The sequence below is a fragment of the Esox lucius genome, chromosome 2 (genome assembly GCF_011004845.1).
Source record: "Esox lucius isolate fEsoLuc1 chromosome 2, fEsoLuc1.pri, whole genome shotgun sequence".
NCBI lineage: Eukaryota > Metazoa > Chordata > Actinopteri > Esociformes > Esocidae > Esox > Esox lucius.
Window position 1 is genome coordinate 30001660 of NC_047570.1, and position 20159 is coordinate 30021818.

General features: G+C 40.6%; 2 protein-coding genes across 9 annotated transcripts; one reads left to right on the top strand and one right to left on the bottom strand.

The window, feature by feature from the left end:
• Positions 1–161: 161 nt before the first annotated feature.
• zfand6 (zinc finger, AN1-type domain 6) lies at positions 162–11622 on the bottom strand. 5 transcript variants are annotated; one of them, XM_020053611.3, is made up of 8 exons: positions 11131–11388; positions 10118–10162; positions 6843–7000; positions 5645–5765; positions 4586–4683; positions 2364–2558; positions 1236–1367; positions 162–1094 (listed from the first exon to the last, which is right to left on the bottom strand). In XM_020053611.3, the coding sequence occupies exons 3-8, from the start codon at positions 6991–6993 to the stop codon at positions 946–948; spliced, it is 846 nt and encodes a 281-aa protein (XP_019909170.1). In that variant the 5' UTR covers positions 6994–7000; positions 10118–10162; positions 11131–11388; the 3' UTR covers positions 162–945. The 5 variants fall into 5 exon arrangements, with proteins under 5 accessions (XP_019909170.1, XP_019909173.1, XP_019909176.1 ...); XM_020053614.3 differs by having other exon boundaries at positions 10118–10181; XM_020053617.2 differs by lacking the exons at positions 10118–10162; positions 11131–11388 and adding an exon at positions 11517–11622.
• Positions 11623–11631: 9 nt separating this feature from the next.
• On the top strand, positions 11632–19115 carry mthfs (5,10-methenyltetrahydrofolate synthetase (5-formyltetrahydrofolate cyclo-ligase)). 4 transcript variants are annotated; one of them, XM_010876792.4, is made up of 3 exons: positions 11632–11759; positions 13187–13457; positions 17959–19115. In XM_010876792.4, the coding sequence occupies exons 1-3, from the start codon at positions 11649–11651 to the stop codon at positions 18183–18185; spliced, it is 609 nt and encodes a 202-aa protein (XP_010875094.1). In that variant the 5' UTR covers positions 11632–11648; the 3' UTR covers positions 18186–19115. The 4 variants fall into 4 exon arrangements, with proteins under 4 accessions (XP_010875094.1, XP_010875113.1, XP_019909198.1 ...); XM_010876811.3 differs by lacking the exon at positions 11632–11759 and adding an exon at positions 11801–12254; XM_020053639.3 differs by lacking the exon at positions 11632–11759 and adding an exon at positions 12513–12533.
• The last annotated feature ends 1044 nt before the right edge of the window (positions 19116–20159 follow it).

Sequence of the window (20159 nt, forward strand, 5' to 3'; positions counted from 1 at the left end):
AAAATAATTCAGTCGCACCGATTAACCATTAAAGTATAGAATGGGTTGATGGAACTATACAACTTCTCGGACAATGCAGTTTAGGTAATGACTTTGAGGTATTTATAGTGTCACCTTAATTATTGAGACGTCGTTTAGCATCGGATAAAGAAAATCCCAAGTTTCAAATTTGTTAAAACTTTATTCAGATCAAAGTTGAGACAGTGAATAAACTAACATAAATACAGCATAATAAATCAGGTCATACTTCTGTGCACCCATAAATGAGCTATCTTCATATCATATAAACACAACCAGCAACAACGTGCACACAGGCTATTCATAATCACTCAGGATACACATTAAACATTCAAACTCATTTACACAGCAGCGCGCACCCACACGCACACACACTAAATGACTCAATTATACAAAAAAGTTAGAGAGCAAGGGCGCAAATGTATGCCCTAATCCTGGTGTCTTCTGCTGATAACGTAAAACCAAGTCTGTTTTGTTGTGTTTGTGTCATTATACACAAGTTATTAAAATGAGGCTACATACAGTACAAAATAAAGGACAGTTATTTGATGCTTTTTAACATGCATTTTTATAGGCACCAGAAAAAGCACAGCCCTTCCAGTAGCCCCGAACTCAAAGTAATTAAAGCCCTGTTAGTATGGTAATTAATCAAAGTCGGAAGATTAAATCTTAAGCTTATTTCAGATTTCACAACAATATTCAAGGGATAAAATAATGTCAAACTGCAAAAGAAACAGGTTAAGTAAAAAGAAACATCCAAATCCTCCTTGTTTGGCAGGTGTCATGCATGATTTGAAGGGCCCATTACCAATGGAACATTGCTCACAAAACTTTGAATCAAAGATGAAACGGAGAGAAATTGAAAAGGTGGTTGATGGTTAACCTAAACCTGCCGGCTTCAGCGGAGATCACGACACCCTCCCGTTTCTAAATCTTTTGGATCTTCTCCCCGACAACGACAGGGTTTGCTTTCCTGATCTTCTCTGCGGCGTCTGCCTTGTAGTCAAAGGTGCAGTTGTGAATGTCTGAGTACCGGTGGGCGCCACAGAACACGTTGCCACATCGGCAGTCGAAGCCTGGGGACACGAGCACAAGGCGCCGAACGTTAACGGACAGCTGACTGACCAATACGCCGACAAGACAGAGAGAGCGAGAGAACGGGCATCAACTAAAGTCACTGGGACATTAGAAGAATCTGTGTGCGGTTATAACCTTACCGGTGAGACCCACTTTCTTGCGGCAGGCAAAGCAGCGATTCTTCTTAAGAACTTTGGGTTTGTCTGATTCTGTGGGTCTGTCCTGTCCGTCCACTGAGGCCTGGTCAGAGTCCTCTGATACAGATACTGATGCTGGAGAGATTACACAGAGCACCTTTACCATCTGGCTCAGCAACAGTAAAACCCAACGGGGCCTAGATTGAAGACTGCTGCTCAGCGTTGTAGCCACAGGGAAATAACACATCTCTCTGGACCTGTTTCAGTTCATGCATCACTTGGAGTCACTGTTGGACTGACTGTCTATGCACGCAGCTCTCCCTCAGGGAGAGCATGGTATAGTGAGTGCGGCCTCCTTCCCCATGAATGCAAACTTTGAAGTAACTATTATCTACTTGAAAAACACTGTTTTATGGGGATTGGACCAATTGTTCAGGAGGATTAGTGTTTGAAAAGTATGAAATGCCATTGAAAATGGTCTTTTCTTTATGACATTTTGGAAAGAGAGAGGAGTAGAGCTAATTATTTTCATTTGAAACTTGGACTGATGGTGGTACAGTGGGTACACTGCATTAACAATGCCTATGTTCCAACTAGAGATGGGATTTTTAAATGATTTTATTACTTGATTCTCTGATATCTGGATATTAAATACATGTTTTCAAAAACTTTATCAGTAAATTTTTTAAATCAGAGCACAACTACATACTGAGCGAGGGTGCCAGTGTCCTTCTCTAATCAGGCTGACTCATGTTGCTATCCCAGCATGCTATTGGCTTACCTCAACGTACTGACTGAAATAGTAGGACCCATAAAACATTACAACAAAACTGCAAAAGCGTCTCTTTGCGATATTACATTAATTTCTTCCATTTGAGATCCACTGCAAATAGGGTGTTTCCTGTAAACTTATACCCACTCAACATTTTGAAGGGATGCAACACTCTCACTCATCTTAAAACTTAATTAACCCTCCTTTAAAATGCTTATTGAGACAAACCCACAGTAACCTAAACATTGACAGAGACACACTACATTTGCAACCCAGCCAAAAGGGCAATGGCCAGAAATAGTGCAATACATAAAGGACAACATATTTCTTTTTGGGACTCAATCCGTGTCGTCACTCACCCTTCTCTTCATCTGCCTCCTCTAGCTTCCGCTTGTGAGAGCTGTACCCCGGGGAGGGCCTTTTGGCTGCATTTCTGTCCATGCTATCCTGGTCTCTCATTGGCTGACTAGCCTGTGCATCGAAGCGAGGCCCTGAGCTATCTGCTGAACTTGACTGCTGTCTGCCACCTATAGCTGTGCTAAATGGAGCTCGCTCTGCAAGCGGACACATGGGACATACACTTTAGCAACTGGTTTGTAATTCCATGTCAAGCATAAAAAGAAAAGAAAAAAAGCCACATTGTAGTGTCCTAAAGCTGTTTCTCTTTAACAACTGTTGAATTAGGTGAGTGAACTGTAGCTGGTCTAGAAGCAAGTAGAGCAAAACACAAGAGAGCCACTCTAACAGTGATCCAGCAGAAAGGATTGTATCTGAAACCCTTCCTGAAATCCCCAGTCTGAACTTTGGGCTTTCTCTACCACTGATTCTAGGCAAACAATAGATGGGACCAGTATGCGTGTACACAGACCAGACAGCCTCTCAGGCTATTTAATGGAACAAAAGAGCATAGCACAGCAGAATCACCATTATCTGAATCCTAACTTGAGTCACCTGCATAGCCTATTGTAAATTGCACGAGTAGTCAAATACTTTATTATTCCAAGTAGGGCTGCCAAATTCGTATTCTAATATTACAATTTGCAACTGACATTGTGTGCATTTGTTCTAAAATATTCTTGCTATCATTCCCAAATAAGCTTTAGGTGTTGATTAGTCAAACGGGTTGTGTGTAACATTACCCTCTACTGGACACAACACTGAATGCAGTTTGAACTCAATGTCACGCATTTCAATGTAGACATTCCAATTATAATCTGATGGAATATATAAGGTTAGGGAAATTTTTACAGCGCCAGTTAAAACCTGGAACTCAAATGGATATAAGGATTTTCTGACTAACTTAAAACATAACGCAGACGTTGAATTGTATGGATATTGTTTTTTGCAACAAATAAGCAGAGGTCTTCATTACATATGTTTTCTCCCTTTTCTCACTTAAATAAGCTGTGATGTAACCAACTGCATTTAGAAGTCACTTAATTAGATGAAGAGCCTACCAGTGGGAAGTGTCACAAGATCTCAGCTTCCATTTCTGAAAGGCCCCAGAAAGGTATGATAGATTCCATATCCAAACACCAACATAATAAACAACAAATAGCTTTTAAAACAAATTCTGAGACATAACCTGTCGGGATTGGGCTATAAGAGAGGTGTCCCAAACTTTGAACATCCCAGGAGCACTTGTGTCCAAACCACCACTCTGCTGAGAATAGGGTGTCCACCCGAACTGAGCAATCAGCCAAGAAAGTCATGGTCAGAAAAGTGCCAAGAGGCCAATGGCAAGAAGAAGCTACATTTCCACAGCCAGGATGGGAAAAACAATTTATATGTCAACTTCTGTTCAGATGCTCCATAAAGCTAGGCTACCTGGAAAAAGCCATTGCAGAGAAAAAGCTTCATTGAGAAAGCCATTCCTGAAAATCTGCCAAATCAAATCCTGTTTGGATTTAACATAAGAGTTGTGGAAGACACACGTGGCAAAAGGGTTCCCTGGTCTGAAAGATGCCAAAAGCTTTGAGGCACACAGGAAACAATCCTCACCTCCCTCAGAACACCATCCCAACAGTAAAGTAGGGGGACGGCAGCACCATATTATGGGAATGCTTTTATCAACAGGGAAATTACTGAATTTAAAGGGAAGATGGATGGAGCCTGATAAAGGAAAGTCAAAAAGGAAAATCAGTATGCAAGAGATGTTAGACTGCTCTCCAGGTTCATCTGTAAGCAAGACAATGACACACTGCCACATTAAAAATAAACCTATTGTCATAAAACAGCCCAGGTCAAAGCCCAAACCTAAACCCAGTGGCCAGGTCAAAGCCTGTGGCAGGACTTGTTGAATAAACCAAAAAAATAATTGTCTTATCCTTCTAACCAGTAATGCATGTCCAATAAGAGAGATTTCAGCAAGTGGACTGACTACTTGTCAAACCAACACATCTCACAGTGAAATAATACTTTGCACTGACAACATGTTTATGTGACGGTAGTTAAACGGAAAGGTTCGATGGCCAATTTGCACAGAAATGAGTCAGACGTGTGTTTGCATGCATGTATGTATGTATGTATGTATGTATGTATGTATGCATGCATGGGTTTGTGGAAATCTGTTAATACACACCCTGTATGTCTTCTGTTTTCAGGCCTGCTTCAGATGTGGCTGTGCTCTCCTCATCAGAATGATTTGGTGGTGTTGAGAGGGACTGGCTGGATACAACGCTGAAAAACATTTTTTTATTATTATTTATAATTAGCCAAAAGCATAATCCTTTGGTTGGTACCCTGGAAGTGAGCTTCTAGGACATCAGTTTATAGACAACATTCAGTTGAAAAAAATCACAAAAGGTCTTATCTAGCCCTTAACTGGGTCATTTTGTACCCAGAGGCATATTTTTGTTCATATTTCAAATGTGGTTTATAGAAAGGGCACTGCGCAGAATCCTGCCTTGAATGTTTACAGGACTGAATTTTAAACAATGACAAGACATCCCTCACTGTACCAGACTGGAATAGCATTATCCTGTCTACACAGAAGAGCAGCAGATGGGAGGGGAATAGTACTGCAAGTATCTAAAGGGAGTATGACATTACTAGTCAAGGCAAACTGACAGACGGAGCGGCAAAGATCCGATATGGATGCCAACTCCTTAAGTGATAGATAGAGCCAAAGTGTGTGTCACTGTCCAATTCTTTTAGATTTTGTTGTACGCCAGGTTTTACACCAGCTGGTCGTAACTGGGGCTTAACTCTATGTCAAGTAAATCCTGAGTATGGAAACCATGGAAATCTAGATCCAAACTCCAGAGTTATACCTGTTGCAGCAGGTGGACAAACTCTTAAGTGCTACGCCTGGAAATATTCCACACCTAACGAGGAGCAGGCATAGGGGGCGACATTGGGCGGAGGGGGCGACATTGGGCGGAGGGGGCGACATTGGGCGGAGGGGGCGACATTGGGCGGATCTTAGAATAACCACAGAAAATAACAGCAACATGGCTTTAGTTCACATATCTCACATCTCGTAAATTCTACAGGGCACCTATTGCGGGGACTAATAGCAAAAAACACTTGATATTTTGGGGGTGTTGAATTTCAAGTCACTCCACATTGCCGGTATCTGGAGGTGTGTGACAGCGCTGATTCCGTGCTGGATACCAGAGTAGCTGTATGTCTACAGTACCTGCTTGTAGTTCCACTGTCTGCGTGGGCAGTGGCTGATGGCACATCTACAGTACTGCTCTCTGAGCACTGGGCCAGGAGAGACTCTCCCAGGCTGCAAACCGCCACCGCCGAGGATGCCGCTGCAATGACAACACGCATGTCAAATCACAGCAGCACAATTCACTCGAGTCAGACACAGATGTCTCGTTTCCACCGGTGTCAAACGTTGGTATTTTACCCTAAAGTCCAGAAATGTTTCTGTTTCAACTGACATGGCCCAGCGCCGGTCGGCCACAGCCGAGTAGCCCGGCTCTCACTTGGTGCCAAGCCCCGGGACTTTAGGACGGGTTTTGCGGATTGATACGTTATGTGCTGTGAAAACGCGGCATATTGTTCTATTCGAATAGCGATGTGTATCGTTTGTTTAGGCTTCTCATAATGGTTTTCATCCGATCTAACAAACAGATCCCTGATAAAATAAAACGAAGCAACAGTACAGGGAAGCAAAGAGTTGGAGAGAGTTGGAACGACCAAAAGTGATACGATGCCATTGACTCAATAGAAAAACAGAGCACAGACTGACACGTAGCCTGCAGAACCTATAACAACATAAAATTACCCCAGAATTCTCCCAAATCCTTCTGTTATAAGGTCATTTTGACAAAAGACTTTTCAAACAAAAAACTGACTACACTGGCTTACATGAGTGTAGGTGGAGAAGGAGCCGGTCACAAGAGTTTGAGGAAGAAATTTGTTTTATTACTTAAGTTCAAATATCGTCTTGTAAACATACTGAGCATGGCGCTATTGTTTATTTTACTACCAGAAAAAATGATAATTCATAACCGGGAAAACCAAATTGCAATGATAGTTTACTCCTCCCTCCCCACCTGAGCCCCTCCTTAAGCCCTTCGCACCAAATCTAGTGGAAACAGAAAGGTCTGGAGCCAACATTAGCATAAAGGATCCAGGTACCAGGGTAAAGCACCAGTGGAAATGCGGCATAAATCAGTGGAAAAGTCATCATCATTCGTATTACAAACTTCAGTCTTTGTCTGTAGTGACATATGTATTCAGTAAATAAAGTAACGAACAATAGCAATGCAGGCTAAATTTGAACTGGGTCAGTGACAAAATGTTGGTGATCGTTCTAAACATTGTACCCTGTACAGTACAATGAATAAGGTATAGGAGCACTCTCTTCTTCCTGTATTCACCTGGGGGACTGACACGTCCATTGTTGTTTTGTCTCTGGAGAAAGTCCTTGTAGCACACAGAGCACATGCCATTGTTTCGCGGGTTGCTGTAGAAACCACAGCCCGTGGTGCAGAGGAGTGGTGCTTGGCTTTGGTTAGTCTCCTGGGCCATGTCCCTCCTGTGGTGATTAAGAAGTGCTAAGTCAAAGGTAAGTCAAACAATCCCCCTAGGTGTCTAAACATGTCTATTAACTTATAGAATGAGACAACAATCCTTGTAGTAATTAAACCCACAACTCTGGTGTTGCTTGGGCCATAAAATGGAATGGAAAACTATTTTAGAGCCTGGAGGTCAGGAAGGATAATTCTAGTGTACTAATTTCTAGCCGGCAGGGTACAGAGTTGATAAAACAAGTCGGTTATCATCTAAACTCACACATACATGTTCTAGAATTATAATTTTTTGTGTTGTCATAGAACACCTAAGCAATCTATGAAAACACAGTGACCTAAGCATTGTTCTGGAATGCTCTCATTGTACCTAGTCACTAGGGTTAGGGGTTGACTTCACCCCTCTAAAATACTCTGTGAATACTCTGTACTCTGTCTGATAACGACACATAGAAAAGCACAAGACAATAAAACAGCTACCGTTACCTCAGCGTATTTCGTCATGCCCTGATCTCTATTTTGCCAGATCACTGACTGCAGTGTGTACTCTGTACAGTACAGTGGCCCTCTGAACTAATTACCTTAAGTCTTACAGAGTCCACATCATCAACATCACTGTAAATGTCAGTTAGAGTTGGCCAGATCATTTTCAACTCTCTGGGCAGATTCCTACTGTGGATAAAAACAACACAGCCCTGTCTTATTGTGCCATATGAAAATCTAATACGGAATTTGTGACCTATGCATTAGCCTTGGAGACTACAGATATTTACAGATGACCTAGGCTTAGTGAAAGGCTAAAAACAATGTTAATTAATTACCAATATTTTATGGAACACACTAGGCTATACCAAGGGTCTTAATAGGTCAAATAATTGGTGAAATGCAGCCTAGACTTAGGGCTAACAAATGGATGTTGTATCGTTCTAATTTGAAAGGCTTCCAGCAATTCAAAACAATACCTTGCCAGGACAAACGTATTTCAATATAAAACATGACATGTATACACACACACATATATATACACAAACATTTCAATGGGGACGTGGAATGGCAAACTATACAAGTGAGGGTAATCCCCCGTGGACTGCACAGAAAAAAAGCTTCAGGGCTAATTTGACATCGCTTTGACTATTGCTCCACCACTGAATACGTAGTCCATAGTCCATGCAGTGGTCGGACAATTGTGACAACATCAGCAATGCCACAAAGACAAGCCCACACTAAGTTGCACATTAGCCTACGTGATGAATTAACACTGGCTTTGTGGTTAGTATTTTGTGAGCTATAATATTGATGTTACAAGTCACTTCAAGTTCTGCCTGTCTTGGTAAAACCAAAATCTACAGTAGTTACTATAGACCCTTACATAACAGTTTGTGTCCAGTCATTGTTGTTAGGACATTGCAACCACATTTGCTTATAATTTCTCTATTGAGAGCAAATGAACTTAATATGACCTACATGCGGTTGTCTTATCACCTGCCTATGTAAAGATGAATGCATTAAGTCATTCCATATTAAGATGTCTGCTAAATGACAAAAATGTCAAATGATAGACTACGTGTTTCAACTCTAATCTTTGTAATGTGATGCAAAAATAGTCAACAATATTGTAATGGCAACATAGGGTTTTTTATTGTTTAGTTTAAATAACAGGTACGTTATCCAGCAGAGCAAACAAATATGCAGTACAGCTTTTTTTTTTTTATGTAAATGAAGGGTAAATAGCAACAGATTAAGGAATATACAGTACCATGTCTACTGAGCGTGGGTGAACTGTTGTGGGCAAACATATCAGGATGTTTTACTTCATGTACAATTGGAAAAGATTCATTTCAGACCCCTTCACCTGCTCTACATTTTGTTGTGAAAAGACTTAATTTGTAATCTCTTTTTTTTTTTTTTACAAATTCAAGAAATCTTTACCCCACTCTGAGGTCATGTGCTCTGGATGGGTCCCCCGTCCCCCCCCCGGATCTCCCTTCACTTTCATCCTTCCCTCAATCCTGACCAGGAACCCAGTCCTGCCACGGAGAAGCATTCACATAGCATGATGCTGCCACTGCCAAATTTGAGCGGGACCTTGTTTTTTTTCTCCAGATGTAGCGCTTGGTCCTCCTTCAGAGGGCATGCCATAGGCCCTGTCTTTTATTCTGGAGTGGCTTCCATCTAGCCCAGTGATTCTCAACCCTGCTCCTGGACACCCCCCTGCCCTGCATGTTTTAGGTCTCTCCCTGCCCTAACATACCTGATGTAGCTTATGAAGGACTTGATAATGAGCTGATCATTTGAATCAGGTGTGACAGAGCAGGGAGAGATCTAAAACATACAGGGCAGGGGGTGCCCAGGAGCATGGTTGAGAAACACTGCCACTACACCATAATGGCCTGATTGATAGACCGCTATAGGGTTGGTGGTTCCAAACTGCTTCCATTTCACAATAACGTAGGCCAAAGTTCTCCTGTGAATTTTTCATGATTTGTCTTTTTTTTTATAACCTTCCCCAGATATATGACTAAACACAATTCTAACTCAGGTTTACAGAGAGTGCATTGCTCTGAAATGTGGGACCTTACATAGAAAGGTTTGTGCCTTTCTAAATCATGTCCAATCCATTGAATTTGCTACAGATGGACTCCAATCAAATTCTAAAGACTACTTTCTGCATACACTGTAAATGCAGACAAATGCCACATTGTAGCCTGAAAACATGCTTAATGTTCATACAATGTATTGTCAGTCTCTACATGGATAAGTCTATACAATTATCCATAATCCAGCCTTTTGCCACAACAGAGGAGACCGCTTAGTTTTTGTTTTAAATATAGTCTCTAGCTCAGGGTTTCCCCAACCCTTTCCTGGACCACTAGACATTAAGTATTTGTCTTCAGCTATCACCAAGCTTTCAAGTGATATTTTGCAACGAGTTACTTCCCCCTGAGTCCGATGAACTTGTGAATGTCATTTGTATGCATTCGTATCTAGTTTCTGTTTCACATAGTGTTGTAGGAGATGGGTAACTTTCATTCAATCCACCGCCTAGTAAACTACATTAGTATGCCCTGAAACAATCAAACGACACATCGTTCTCCTTCACAAACATTACTTGTTAATAGACCAACCTTAAGAATCGTCCCAATTTCCATCTCTCTCGTCTTTCTTCGTATCTACATCAGCAGAAACATCCTACATCATTTGGAGATTGATCCCACACTGTAGCTATTGTAATGTACTTAATTCCAGCGTACATATTTTCCGTAGTTAATGCATTGGCTATTTAACAAACCAGGCCCATATGAACTTAACAATTGCAGAGATTAAATGTTTTATAATTTACAGACTTAAAACTGCTGTGTGTACATGGGGGTTAAATAATCCAATCTTAGCCATGTTTTATAGCTAGCTATCTACTGGGCAGAAAAACTAACGTTAGCTAGCTATACTGTATTATATGGTGACGTCTCGATGCTGAAAATGAAATCTATAGTAGCTAGCTAGCTACATGATATTCATAGCAAAAAGACAGAACGCTTTATTTATAAATAGAACTACTGTATTATATGACTAAATAAAAAACCTGTACAGTAGTTGAAAGTAAACTTTCTAAACAGGTACATGTAACGTAATGCTCGTCTTACGTTAGCTGACATGAACTCGAAAAAGTTAAATTTTAGCCGTCCTCTGATAACTGGATACTGTAGCTAACTTATCTACAGTAGCTAGCTAACTAACGTTCGTTTTCAATGACCAAACGTTGGCCAGCTACCTACCGTAGCATTCCGTATCTAAGAACATTCATACTGTCTGTACTCAAGTGTAGGACTGTCAAGTTAGCCAACGTTCAGTTAATCTGGTCACATATTGACATACTACTGTAACGTTTGCCATGTAGCGCAACTAATGACGGTTGCTGGATAGCTAATGGTATCTAGCTACAGACACACACGTACAAACTGGTTAACATTCCTAGTATCAGAAAACATGCTGGAAAGCGAATTAAAATCCCCATGAAAAGTGAGAACTATCAACGTTATGCTGGCTAGCCAGCTAGTTAGCCAAACTAGCTAGATAGGTGGCCATAACAACATTACCGCAGCGAACTAAACAGTTTGCCTGCGAGAGCTGCCTTCCTTACCTTCTCTCTGCTGACTTTTCGAATTGTTAACAAAATGTAGCTAACGTTAGCTACTCCACGATAACTTTCTTGGACTTCGGTAATTACCTAATATTTAATTTCCTAGCTAACGTTAGCTAAAGCAATAGAAAACACAATTCTAGCGATGATTGTTCCCAGCTAACTAGAAACTACTTTCCGGGGTGTTAGGTTGGTATTTTTTTTTGCCTCTTGCCTACCCTACCCCCACCCAGAAACTGCCTGTTTGTTACTTTTTTGTCATTCCAACCCCCCGCTGTAACATTGGTTTTGACGTCATAGAAAACCTGTCATGTCACTGGGCTGTCAAATAGCGTGAGATTATTATACATATGTTGTGTTGAATGCTTGACTAGTAAATCAATTACCTGCCTTGCTGAGTGCAACCGATTATTTTTGAGAATTTCAAGGCCAGACTTCCCTGAAATCGAACTCACACACGTTGCAACATTTTATCTTTGGACACGAGTTTTACATTAGCCAGAGAAGGATCCAGCAGCATGGCCGCCTTGCGTGCAGCCAAGCAAGCTCTGAGGAAAGAAATAAAGAAACGAGTAGCAGCGTTGGATGATCCGGAGAAACTTCGTCAGTCTCAAGTTATTTCTAAAAAGGTAACTGCAATGTAGCAATAATATAGAAAAAGAAGTTGGTCTTGCTGAATACAATTCAAAGAAGAAATGTACATGGACCACGTCAATTCGTCAAAAACTACGTTATACTGACTTTGGATTTCTGTATTTTGTTAATTTGTCCTGTACGTCGTCATCATCGTCGCATGGAAAAATATAATACAAATAGTATACATTTTTTTGTTAATACCGAAACGGATTACACCTAGCAGTGAAAACCTTTAAAATTATGAACCCATATTTTTAATACAATGTATTTGCTGAAGTACAACGATATTGGTTTTAAAATCAGTATAAGCCGCGTTCAAAAAAACGGGGAACTCTGAAATCTCTGGCCTGTCACGCTAGTGCTTTCAAGACTAATTGGGACTTCTGGGAGAAAACGAGTAGGTACTTCAGTTTTCCACCGGACTTCTGCTGGGAAACCCAGGTCACAATGCGCTCTAGTCTTAGGGTCACGACCCGACTTTTATCGTGGTAGGTTTTGAGTGGGTCTTTGGTGTCTGAGTAAAAAACTAAATGTTAAACTTAAATATATTCGTACACTATATATTCGTTTAGTACGTATACCCATAGAAATTGCGTAGATAAGATAATCAATAAAGGCCTACAGAGGTCTCAAACCGGTTCCACTGAGGGCCATGTGTCTGCAGGTTTTTGGGTTTTCCTTTAAATTGGTTCCCAGTTCAGACCTAAACAACCAGGTGGGGGTAGAAACGAACCAATTAGTGACCTAATTAGTCAATTAAGTACAAGGTGAGAGCTAAAACCTGCAGACACCCGGCCCTCCTACACATTTACAAACAATAATATAATTCATAGAATAATTTTTTATTGTCAATGCAGAGCACCTCATATTAGCATAGCTATTTAGCAGGTTTTGTATCTTCAAACAAGTAAGCATGTAAACATTTTTCATTTGTTCCTAATTGCTACATAATAATTGTTTTCCAGATAGGACTTGGTCAGAACAAATCTGAATTATTATTTTAGGGATCCAATAATTACCTCAAACAAAAAGTATTATTTAAATTGAGTTGCAAGATTTTTAAATCAGCTGAGAATCACTTTTCTGGCACTCTAACTTTCCAACCTGAAGATTTTTGACATCGTAATCAGCCATGTTCTTTTTCTCATTCTTTTGTACTGGACAATACATTTTACAGTTGGTACAGTTAGTGACATAGAATGGTTTTGATTTGACATACTACCTCCTAGTGGTAATAACTTGACAATATTGTAATACTGTTAATAGTGTTACAGTATTATAATATAACACCTAACAACTTTTAGCAATACCTTACAACAACTTTTGAATGTTTTATTAATGTAATTTTTTTTATGTAATGTGCCCTGTAAATGGCAGGGAGATGGAAAAACTAAACCCATTATACTCTCATCTCAACTAGCTATTCAAGCACCCCAAGTATGCGAGCTGTGAGCGCATCGGTGTGTTCCTCAGCATGCACGATGAGGTGAGAACAGAGGATATTTTACACCATGTGTTTAAACATGGTAAGACCTGCTTCATGCCTAAGTACTTAACTCGGGATACCAGCAACCACATGGACATGGTAAAGCTCAACAGCATGGAGGATATGATGTCACTGCCTTTGACTTCCTGGAACATCAGACAGCCCTCTGATGATGACATTACCAGAGAAGAGGCCTTGGAAACAGGTCAGTCTACCATGCATGCTCGCTTGTAATGTTGGGACCAAAAGGTATTCATGTCCTACCCACACTTAGAAATGTAATTCAAATGACCAAAAATGCAATTTCCTCATGAGTAAAAAGTTAACGCTTACCTTTACCATCACATAAAATCACAAAAACTAGAATCAGGTGTACCAAAACAAGTACCCATGATCAGAAAATCATTAGAGATTAACTTGGGAGGGTCCAGACTTTCATAAAGATTAGAAACAATGTCTGGTTTAATGTTAACCAAATGGGTGTGTGGTAACACATATTGCCAAGATCAAAGACCTATCCGAGGCCCTCAGAAGAGCGATTATTGATGCCTGTGAGTCTGGGAGGTGTTACAAATCCAAGCATTTCAAAGTACAGTACAGTATATTCCACTGTCTGACGGATCATCTAGAAATGAAGAACATTCTTGCTTGCCACAGTCGGTGTCAAATTGTCAGAAAGAGATTGCACAAACCTGGCCTACGCGGGAGGGCGGTAAGGAAGATGCCTGTGCTCTCCAAAAATAACATTTAGACAGCTGTCCTTTGTCAGACAACACCTGGTTAAAGAAGGGAAAGTGTAAGCTTTCAGTGTTGTTTGTTAAGTTAGGTTAACATTATCTGTCAATGGTGTTGAGGTGAAGAGTACATATCCCTATGTCCAAAATATGTGAAAAAATAGTGGGTTTTCTTTTGCATATGGCTCTAGAACTGTTTTTATTTTCTGTAACACTGGATAGTGTAGAAGTATTTTGCATATTGCTGGAAGGTTTCTTAATCTTTGCAATTAACAGTTTTTGTTTGGCATCCATTTAATGTGAACCTGAGTCTCTATGTACTTGTGTTTCCATAAAATTGCCCAGATACCACCTGGAGCGACCAGGTCCACAAAAGGGATGTGTGTGTGTGTGTGTGTGTGTGTGTGTGTGTGTGTGTGTGTGTGTGTGTGTGTATTTATGTATGTCTGTGTCCTTGTTGTATGAATGACATGAGCTACAGACTGCATTACATTTGATCATGGAGAGCTACGGTATATTTTGCTGGCAGAACCTGCAGACTCACCTTATGGGTAAAGGCCCGTGGCAGCATGCTGATGCATGAAATGAGAGACCAGTGCTGGCGTAGATGCATCCGTTTGATACTGAGGACCAATGTCCTCGATGTGGACTGCAATGTTCCATCATGGGTGATGGAAGCCTCCAGGACCCCACAGGGGCTGGCCACACCTGCATCCGTTTGCCTGTCAGACCGTGTCCTGCCGAGCTTCACTACAGTCCAATTGGACATTTTCACTTTCACTCAAGTGTTACAGCATGTCTTTGATTACATGCTCCTTTCTGGAGGGGAGGAGAGCACCACACACCCCTGAACTTAGCCCCTGGTTAATAGCTATGGAGTAGATCAACTTCTCCATCTCTGTGTATCACCTTGTGGTGTACATCGGTGACCTGTCTATTCCATTGGAGATGGTACTCATTTAAAATGGACCATTTATTGAGGATTGTCATGACATTTTAGATCTTTAACCAGGTCATCATTGTGAATGCGGGATCAGTTCTGTATCTGTTCACCTGGTTAAATGAAGGTGAAATAATAAAAAAAAAACATGAATAGTCTCCAGATCAAAGTGCCGTGTTTTGGTTTTCCCCACAAGATGGTGGTGTAGCATCAAGATACTGTTATAATCGTAGTCTTATGAAATGTCATTTGTTTGCCAACTAGTTAGTATTGGTGCATGACTCCTAATATAAATACTTTACATTGGGGATGGATGGATGGGACTGACACACTGATCTTTTGTTAGTTTAGCTAGTGATGGCCATACAAAGCTTCATTAGTGTTATTTTAGCAGCAGGATATTATGCTGGCAGCACTCAGACTTTTTGTTATCACAATAAAAGCCATAATTGAAATGTATAAAGCAATATAGTTAACAATCTAATCTGTGAACAAGAACAGACAAGAATAACATTGGAACGGACATTAAACATTAACTCCATTGCCTTATATACTTCAATGATGGTTTTTATTTTGAAAAAATAACGCCCCTATAGGGCATTTAGTGACAAAACTAGAGGAAAATAGGGAGGAAAGGTCAAAATCGTAAATGCAAACCGCTCATAATGGTTTGGTGACTTCAAACTTGGCAACCTAGGTTAATAAGGTACAGGTGCATGCTGCCGTGTTGTCAGCAGCCACAGCACCAGTCTCCTTTCTGCGGTTCCTGTTTTACAGCGGCAGATTAGACCAGCATCTCAGACTTCCCTCTGCCCAGAGCATACTGGGAACTGTTATCATTCGCCTTATGAGGCCTGATTAGAGGCATGTGTCCCCTATCGAGGTGGCAGCTAAGCTGCATCCAAGGGTCCTGTGGTTCTCACAAGGGCATTGGCCAAGCACTGATATATAGACTAGGGCACATTCACACCGTAGTATCTAAAACGGGACTGCCCAACCCTCTTCCTGTAGGTTTTCCCTTCAGCCCCATTTGTGACTAACCCAGTTAAGCTTTTCATCCAGATAATTATTAGAATCAGCTGTGCTAAATTAGAGCTGGAGAGAAATCCTACAAGTAAGTAGATCTCCAGGAACAGGGTTGGGCAGCCCTGATCTAAAAGAATACACAGTGTTTGAGGAAAATAAGTTTCTTGATTTTTCTAAGAATTAGTTGTTTCTTTGAATAGTTTTACCTCAGTTAATGGTTAGACATATCTCATTTTGAGTGTAACATCAAGCTGATAAACAACGACATTTAGCCATAGCTCTTTTTGATTAACCCACGGTACCAAGGGCAGTGTAAACAAATTAGACAAAACAGACTGTTCGAGACCATCATGTGCATGATGCATTATGGGTACACCGTGACTACAAATGAATTAGTTGTGATTTATGGCGCGAGGTGATTTGTAAATCAATCAGTCAGCAGTCACAGGCTCTGTCAGATGCAATGTCTAACACGCCCATTATAGCTCTCTTTCCACGACCCCAGATAAGCTCTGATCAGCGTTATTGTTTTTACATAACCACAACAAGGGCACCTTGAAAGGCATCTGAAACTCATCCTCAAAGCATTCCCTGCTCGTTCAGATACATTGGTATATAGAGAATAAAGCAGAGCGGTATATATCGGGCAGTGGCATTTTGGCACAGCAGGAGTAGCTGTCTCTAAGAAAGGGAAAGATAAACAGGTATTTGTTATAGTCTAAGTATTTGAAAGACTGCAGTAGATGTGTGCCCTTAAAAATGTATTTATCATAGTCAGGATTGTGTGGTTTAGAAGGAAAAAACATGAAGAACCATCAGAGTGTGTGTCTTCTGCCATCGGAAGTAGATCATATCATTTGACGCCAGGTAAGTTCATCTGAACCTCACCACATCAGTAATGGATGTTACCAATGTAGTCTGGAGGGCTGACATAAACAGACTACATTATGGCACCTGCCACCTACCGTTGTTTTCAGGCGTGTGTATAATGCCCCGACTTAATCTGCATAAATGATTAATGAATGTCATGTTTACAAGATAACAGGAAGAGCTTTACATATTAAAGTCTGTGGCTATACACAGGAGGACGTAGAGGGCGGTTCACATTACTAGAAACCTGAGACTGAATTCATGAAGCGTCTCAGTAATGCTGCTGATCTAGGATCAGGGGTTCTTTCAGATTGTCCATTTTAATTCTAATCCAATTTTTTTTATCAGAAATCCAAAACTGATCTTGGATTTTTACCCTGATACACTTGATATTAGATGTGTGTTTTTTAATTTGATGCTATGATTGCACCATGATTTAGCAAAATACAAACCTGAAGGTATGTGAAGTCTTACAGCATAAACAAACCCTTGTTTTGACTCACAGGGTATTTACTTGCTCGCTCCTGATGGAATCATAAAGAATTTATAATACTGGAGAGTGAAATGAATTGCAGAGAATTTGGAGTGAAATTGGGAAATAATGTTTTAGTTCTGGCATTTATTAAAGCAGGTCTTGCTTTCCCTGAGAAAAATCAACAATAGCATTGCTGATCACATTTATTTAATTGATGAAAGTGTATTTCCTTTTTTGAATTGGCTGAACAGAGTTTAACAAATCGGGTGTTCTTGAACCAACTATTTTCATACAGAGGCAGTTCAATTGTTTAACATGTATATTGAAATCAATTTAATGCATTTAAAACATATATTTTCTTTCTTGCTTTAATGCTTTATTGGACAGAAAAAAGGATGAACGATGGAGTTTAAAATGTCCCACCTTTATCTTTACATGAAATGGGTGTTGACCCATTGACCCAGGGCTACATAGGAGGCATCAGTCTAGATCACTGTACGAGCCATGTTTATTGATGTTTTATTATTATTTATTTAATTTAGGGTACTTCAGCCATTCAGTTTCATACTGTATTCTATATTGTGTGTGGTGACCACACTACAGTGCTTAAGCTAGCTATTCACACCATATCTGCACATCTTTCTCCTTGTTTGTCATTCAGGAGGTCTGGACCTGATTTTGATGCCTGGGTTAGGGTTTGACAGGAGCGGGAAGCGCCTGGGCCGAGGGAAGGGCTTCTACGACACGTACCTGAAACGCTGTATGAACCACCCCAAGGGGAAGCCATATACCATCGCTCTGGCCTTCAAGGAACAGCTGTGTGAGGACATACCAGTCAATGACAATGATGTGCTGATAGACGAGGTCCTGTATGAAGACATGGAGTAGTTCACTGTGAACTGATCATCTATAGGATGGCATTGAATGGCATTGTAGTGCATGAATATCTTATTTGCTGGGTTTCTGTGGAGCTGAGACAGTTGCCATCGACGTTCCATCACAAACATATCCTTATACACTACACCAAGGCTTTGGTTTAAATACTGCTACTGATCCAATAAGTTCAGTTTAAGCTTGGGTCCTCTTGTTTCACCTAATTTTGTCACCATGCTCAACAGAGTTGGCTTAAAATGTGCCTGAATTGGCAAGGAATAAAAAGGTTAGGCTCTCTGTAGACGAGACTAGCTTGTTTTGATTTCAACATTTCTATAAATCCATTCTTTGATTTTTTTAACTGTCAGAGTTGCATGTCCTCTGTAATAAGACAATTAAGCTGCCATTTGGGGACACGAAGAATTCATTAATAGATTACACCAGGGGTCTACAGCTCTTCTCGTACGTGAGCCGGAGCCTGCTGGTTTTCTGTTCAGCCTCATCATTGCATCCACCTGGAGTTGCAGAAAAATGGAGTGGACCTGGCCTGACGGACCTGAGTTGAGTTTGACGCCCTTGTTTATTGTTCATTGTTTGTTGTCGTAGCAGTTTTCATTGCATTATTATTGAAGAAGGTGGACACACAAATGTGTTTCAATTAGTTTTTTTAAGAACTGCCCTGTGACTTAGTTGTTAGTGTAATTGCTGTGATACCTTTGGGAATTAATCCATATTTTCCTGGTAGATACATTTTTTATTTACTTGTTTTGTCTGTTTCAAACTACAACCGAGCAATATGATGTTGCCACGAGTAGCTGGATGGATCCGAGATGGAGTCTGATGCTGGACATTCAAATAAATCTGAAATTGCTGATTACATTGTGTATCACTGACTGTCATCTATGAACAATTAAAAACACTTCTAAATGGAGAAAGTAAATTAACTCAACATAGATACCAGAACAAAACACCCAAATTGTATCTTTTAAGATAACATGATTGGTTTACAAGCAGTCATTTTGGTCGACATGGAGATAGATTTTTATTTATTTATTTGACTAAAAGAACAGATCTACCCGCCATGAGGGATAAAGGCATCTTTCAATTATACACTTCATCTACCTTCATATAAGGAACAATAAATAATCAGTGCAAAAGCAACATCAAGTTAGGAACTTATTTTGTAAGCCTACAAACAGAAGCGTATCATCGCTGCATTCATCGGGTAACAAGTTGCATACATAGATTAGGCTTCTTCCTAATGTCTGTTAGATAGAAAAAGGAGCGGGAGGGAAAAGAGTCAAAAGAGATTAAGAAAGTATTCTAGTATACCTTCGTTCAGGATATTACCCCCCTTTTCTCCTCTCCCACTTTTGTGATGCCCAGTTTGTGATTATGAACATGCCTCATCGCTGTGACTCCCAAGTTCAGGCGAGTCAATCTGACAGTCAATCCTCAGCACACTCTGCCAAGCCGTTCTGCTCCTTGTCACACTGCTTGCTTAATCAGGAAGCTTCCTCCAAGACCTACATGCTTGAGGGAGAGAGCATTTCCTGGCCAACAACCACAATTGAGCTTGCAGGTGTCTGTCCGGATCACAAGTTGTCAAGAGAGTGCGATGAGGCCAGCGTGTGTGACATCACTACCCAGCCCTGACAGTGCTCAGCCAATTGGCAAGTCACAATGACTTTTTCTGCAGTGACTTAGACCACAGTGCTGTTTGGATCCCAGTCTTTTGGATTGTGATGTGCCTCCACTAGTGTCTCCCCTATCATTAAATCCCCATGGTGCTTTATGGTTTATTCATCTGCCAAAATCTCTGCAAAACACAAAAGCAGCTATACAATAACATTATTCAGCTCTTCTATGCCTTTGTCAGTTCTGTCTATCAAAGATCAAAGGCTGTGCCTGTCTGCCTATCCACCTGTCTGTCTCCTCGCCTGTCTTACTGTCTGTCTGCCTTCCAAGCAGTTGGTTTATTATCATAGC

What these genes read in the sequence shown, in the direction of transcription:
- zfand6 (XM_020053617.2), bottom strand. Translation starts at nt 6,993, where the DNA reads ATGGCCCAGGAGACTAACCAAAGCCAAGCACCACTCCTCTGCACCACG. An exon ending in GACAGTGGAACTACAAGCAG is followed by an intron (nt 4,684 to 5,644) that starts GTACTGTAGACA and finishes AATGTTTTTCAG; the next exon opens with CGTTGTATCCAGCCAGTCCC. An exon ending in CAAGAAAGTGGGTCTCACCG is followed by an intron (nt 1,095 to 1,235) that starts GTAAGGTTATAA and finishes TCGTGTCCCCAG; the next exon opens with GCTTCGACTGCCGATGTGGC.
- mthfs (XM_010876792.4), top strand. Translation starts at nt 11,649, where the DNA reads ATGGCCGCCTTGCGTGCAGCCAAGCAAGCTCTGAGGAAAGAAATAAAG. An exon ending in CTCAAGTTATTTCTAAAAAG is followed by an intron (nt 11,760 to 13,186) that starts GTAACTGCAATG and finishes CATCTCAACTAG; the next exon opens with CTATTCAAGCACCCCAAGTA. An exon ending in AGAAGAGGCCTTGGAAACAG is followed by an intron (nt 13,458 to 17,958) that starts GTCAGTCTACCA and finishes TTTGTCATTCAG; the next exon opens with GAGGTCTGGACCTGATTTTG.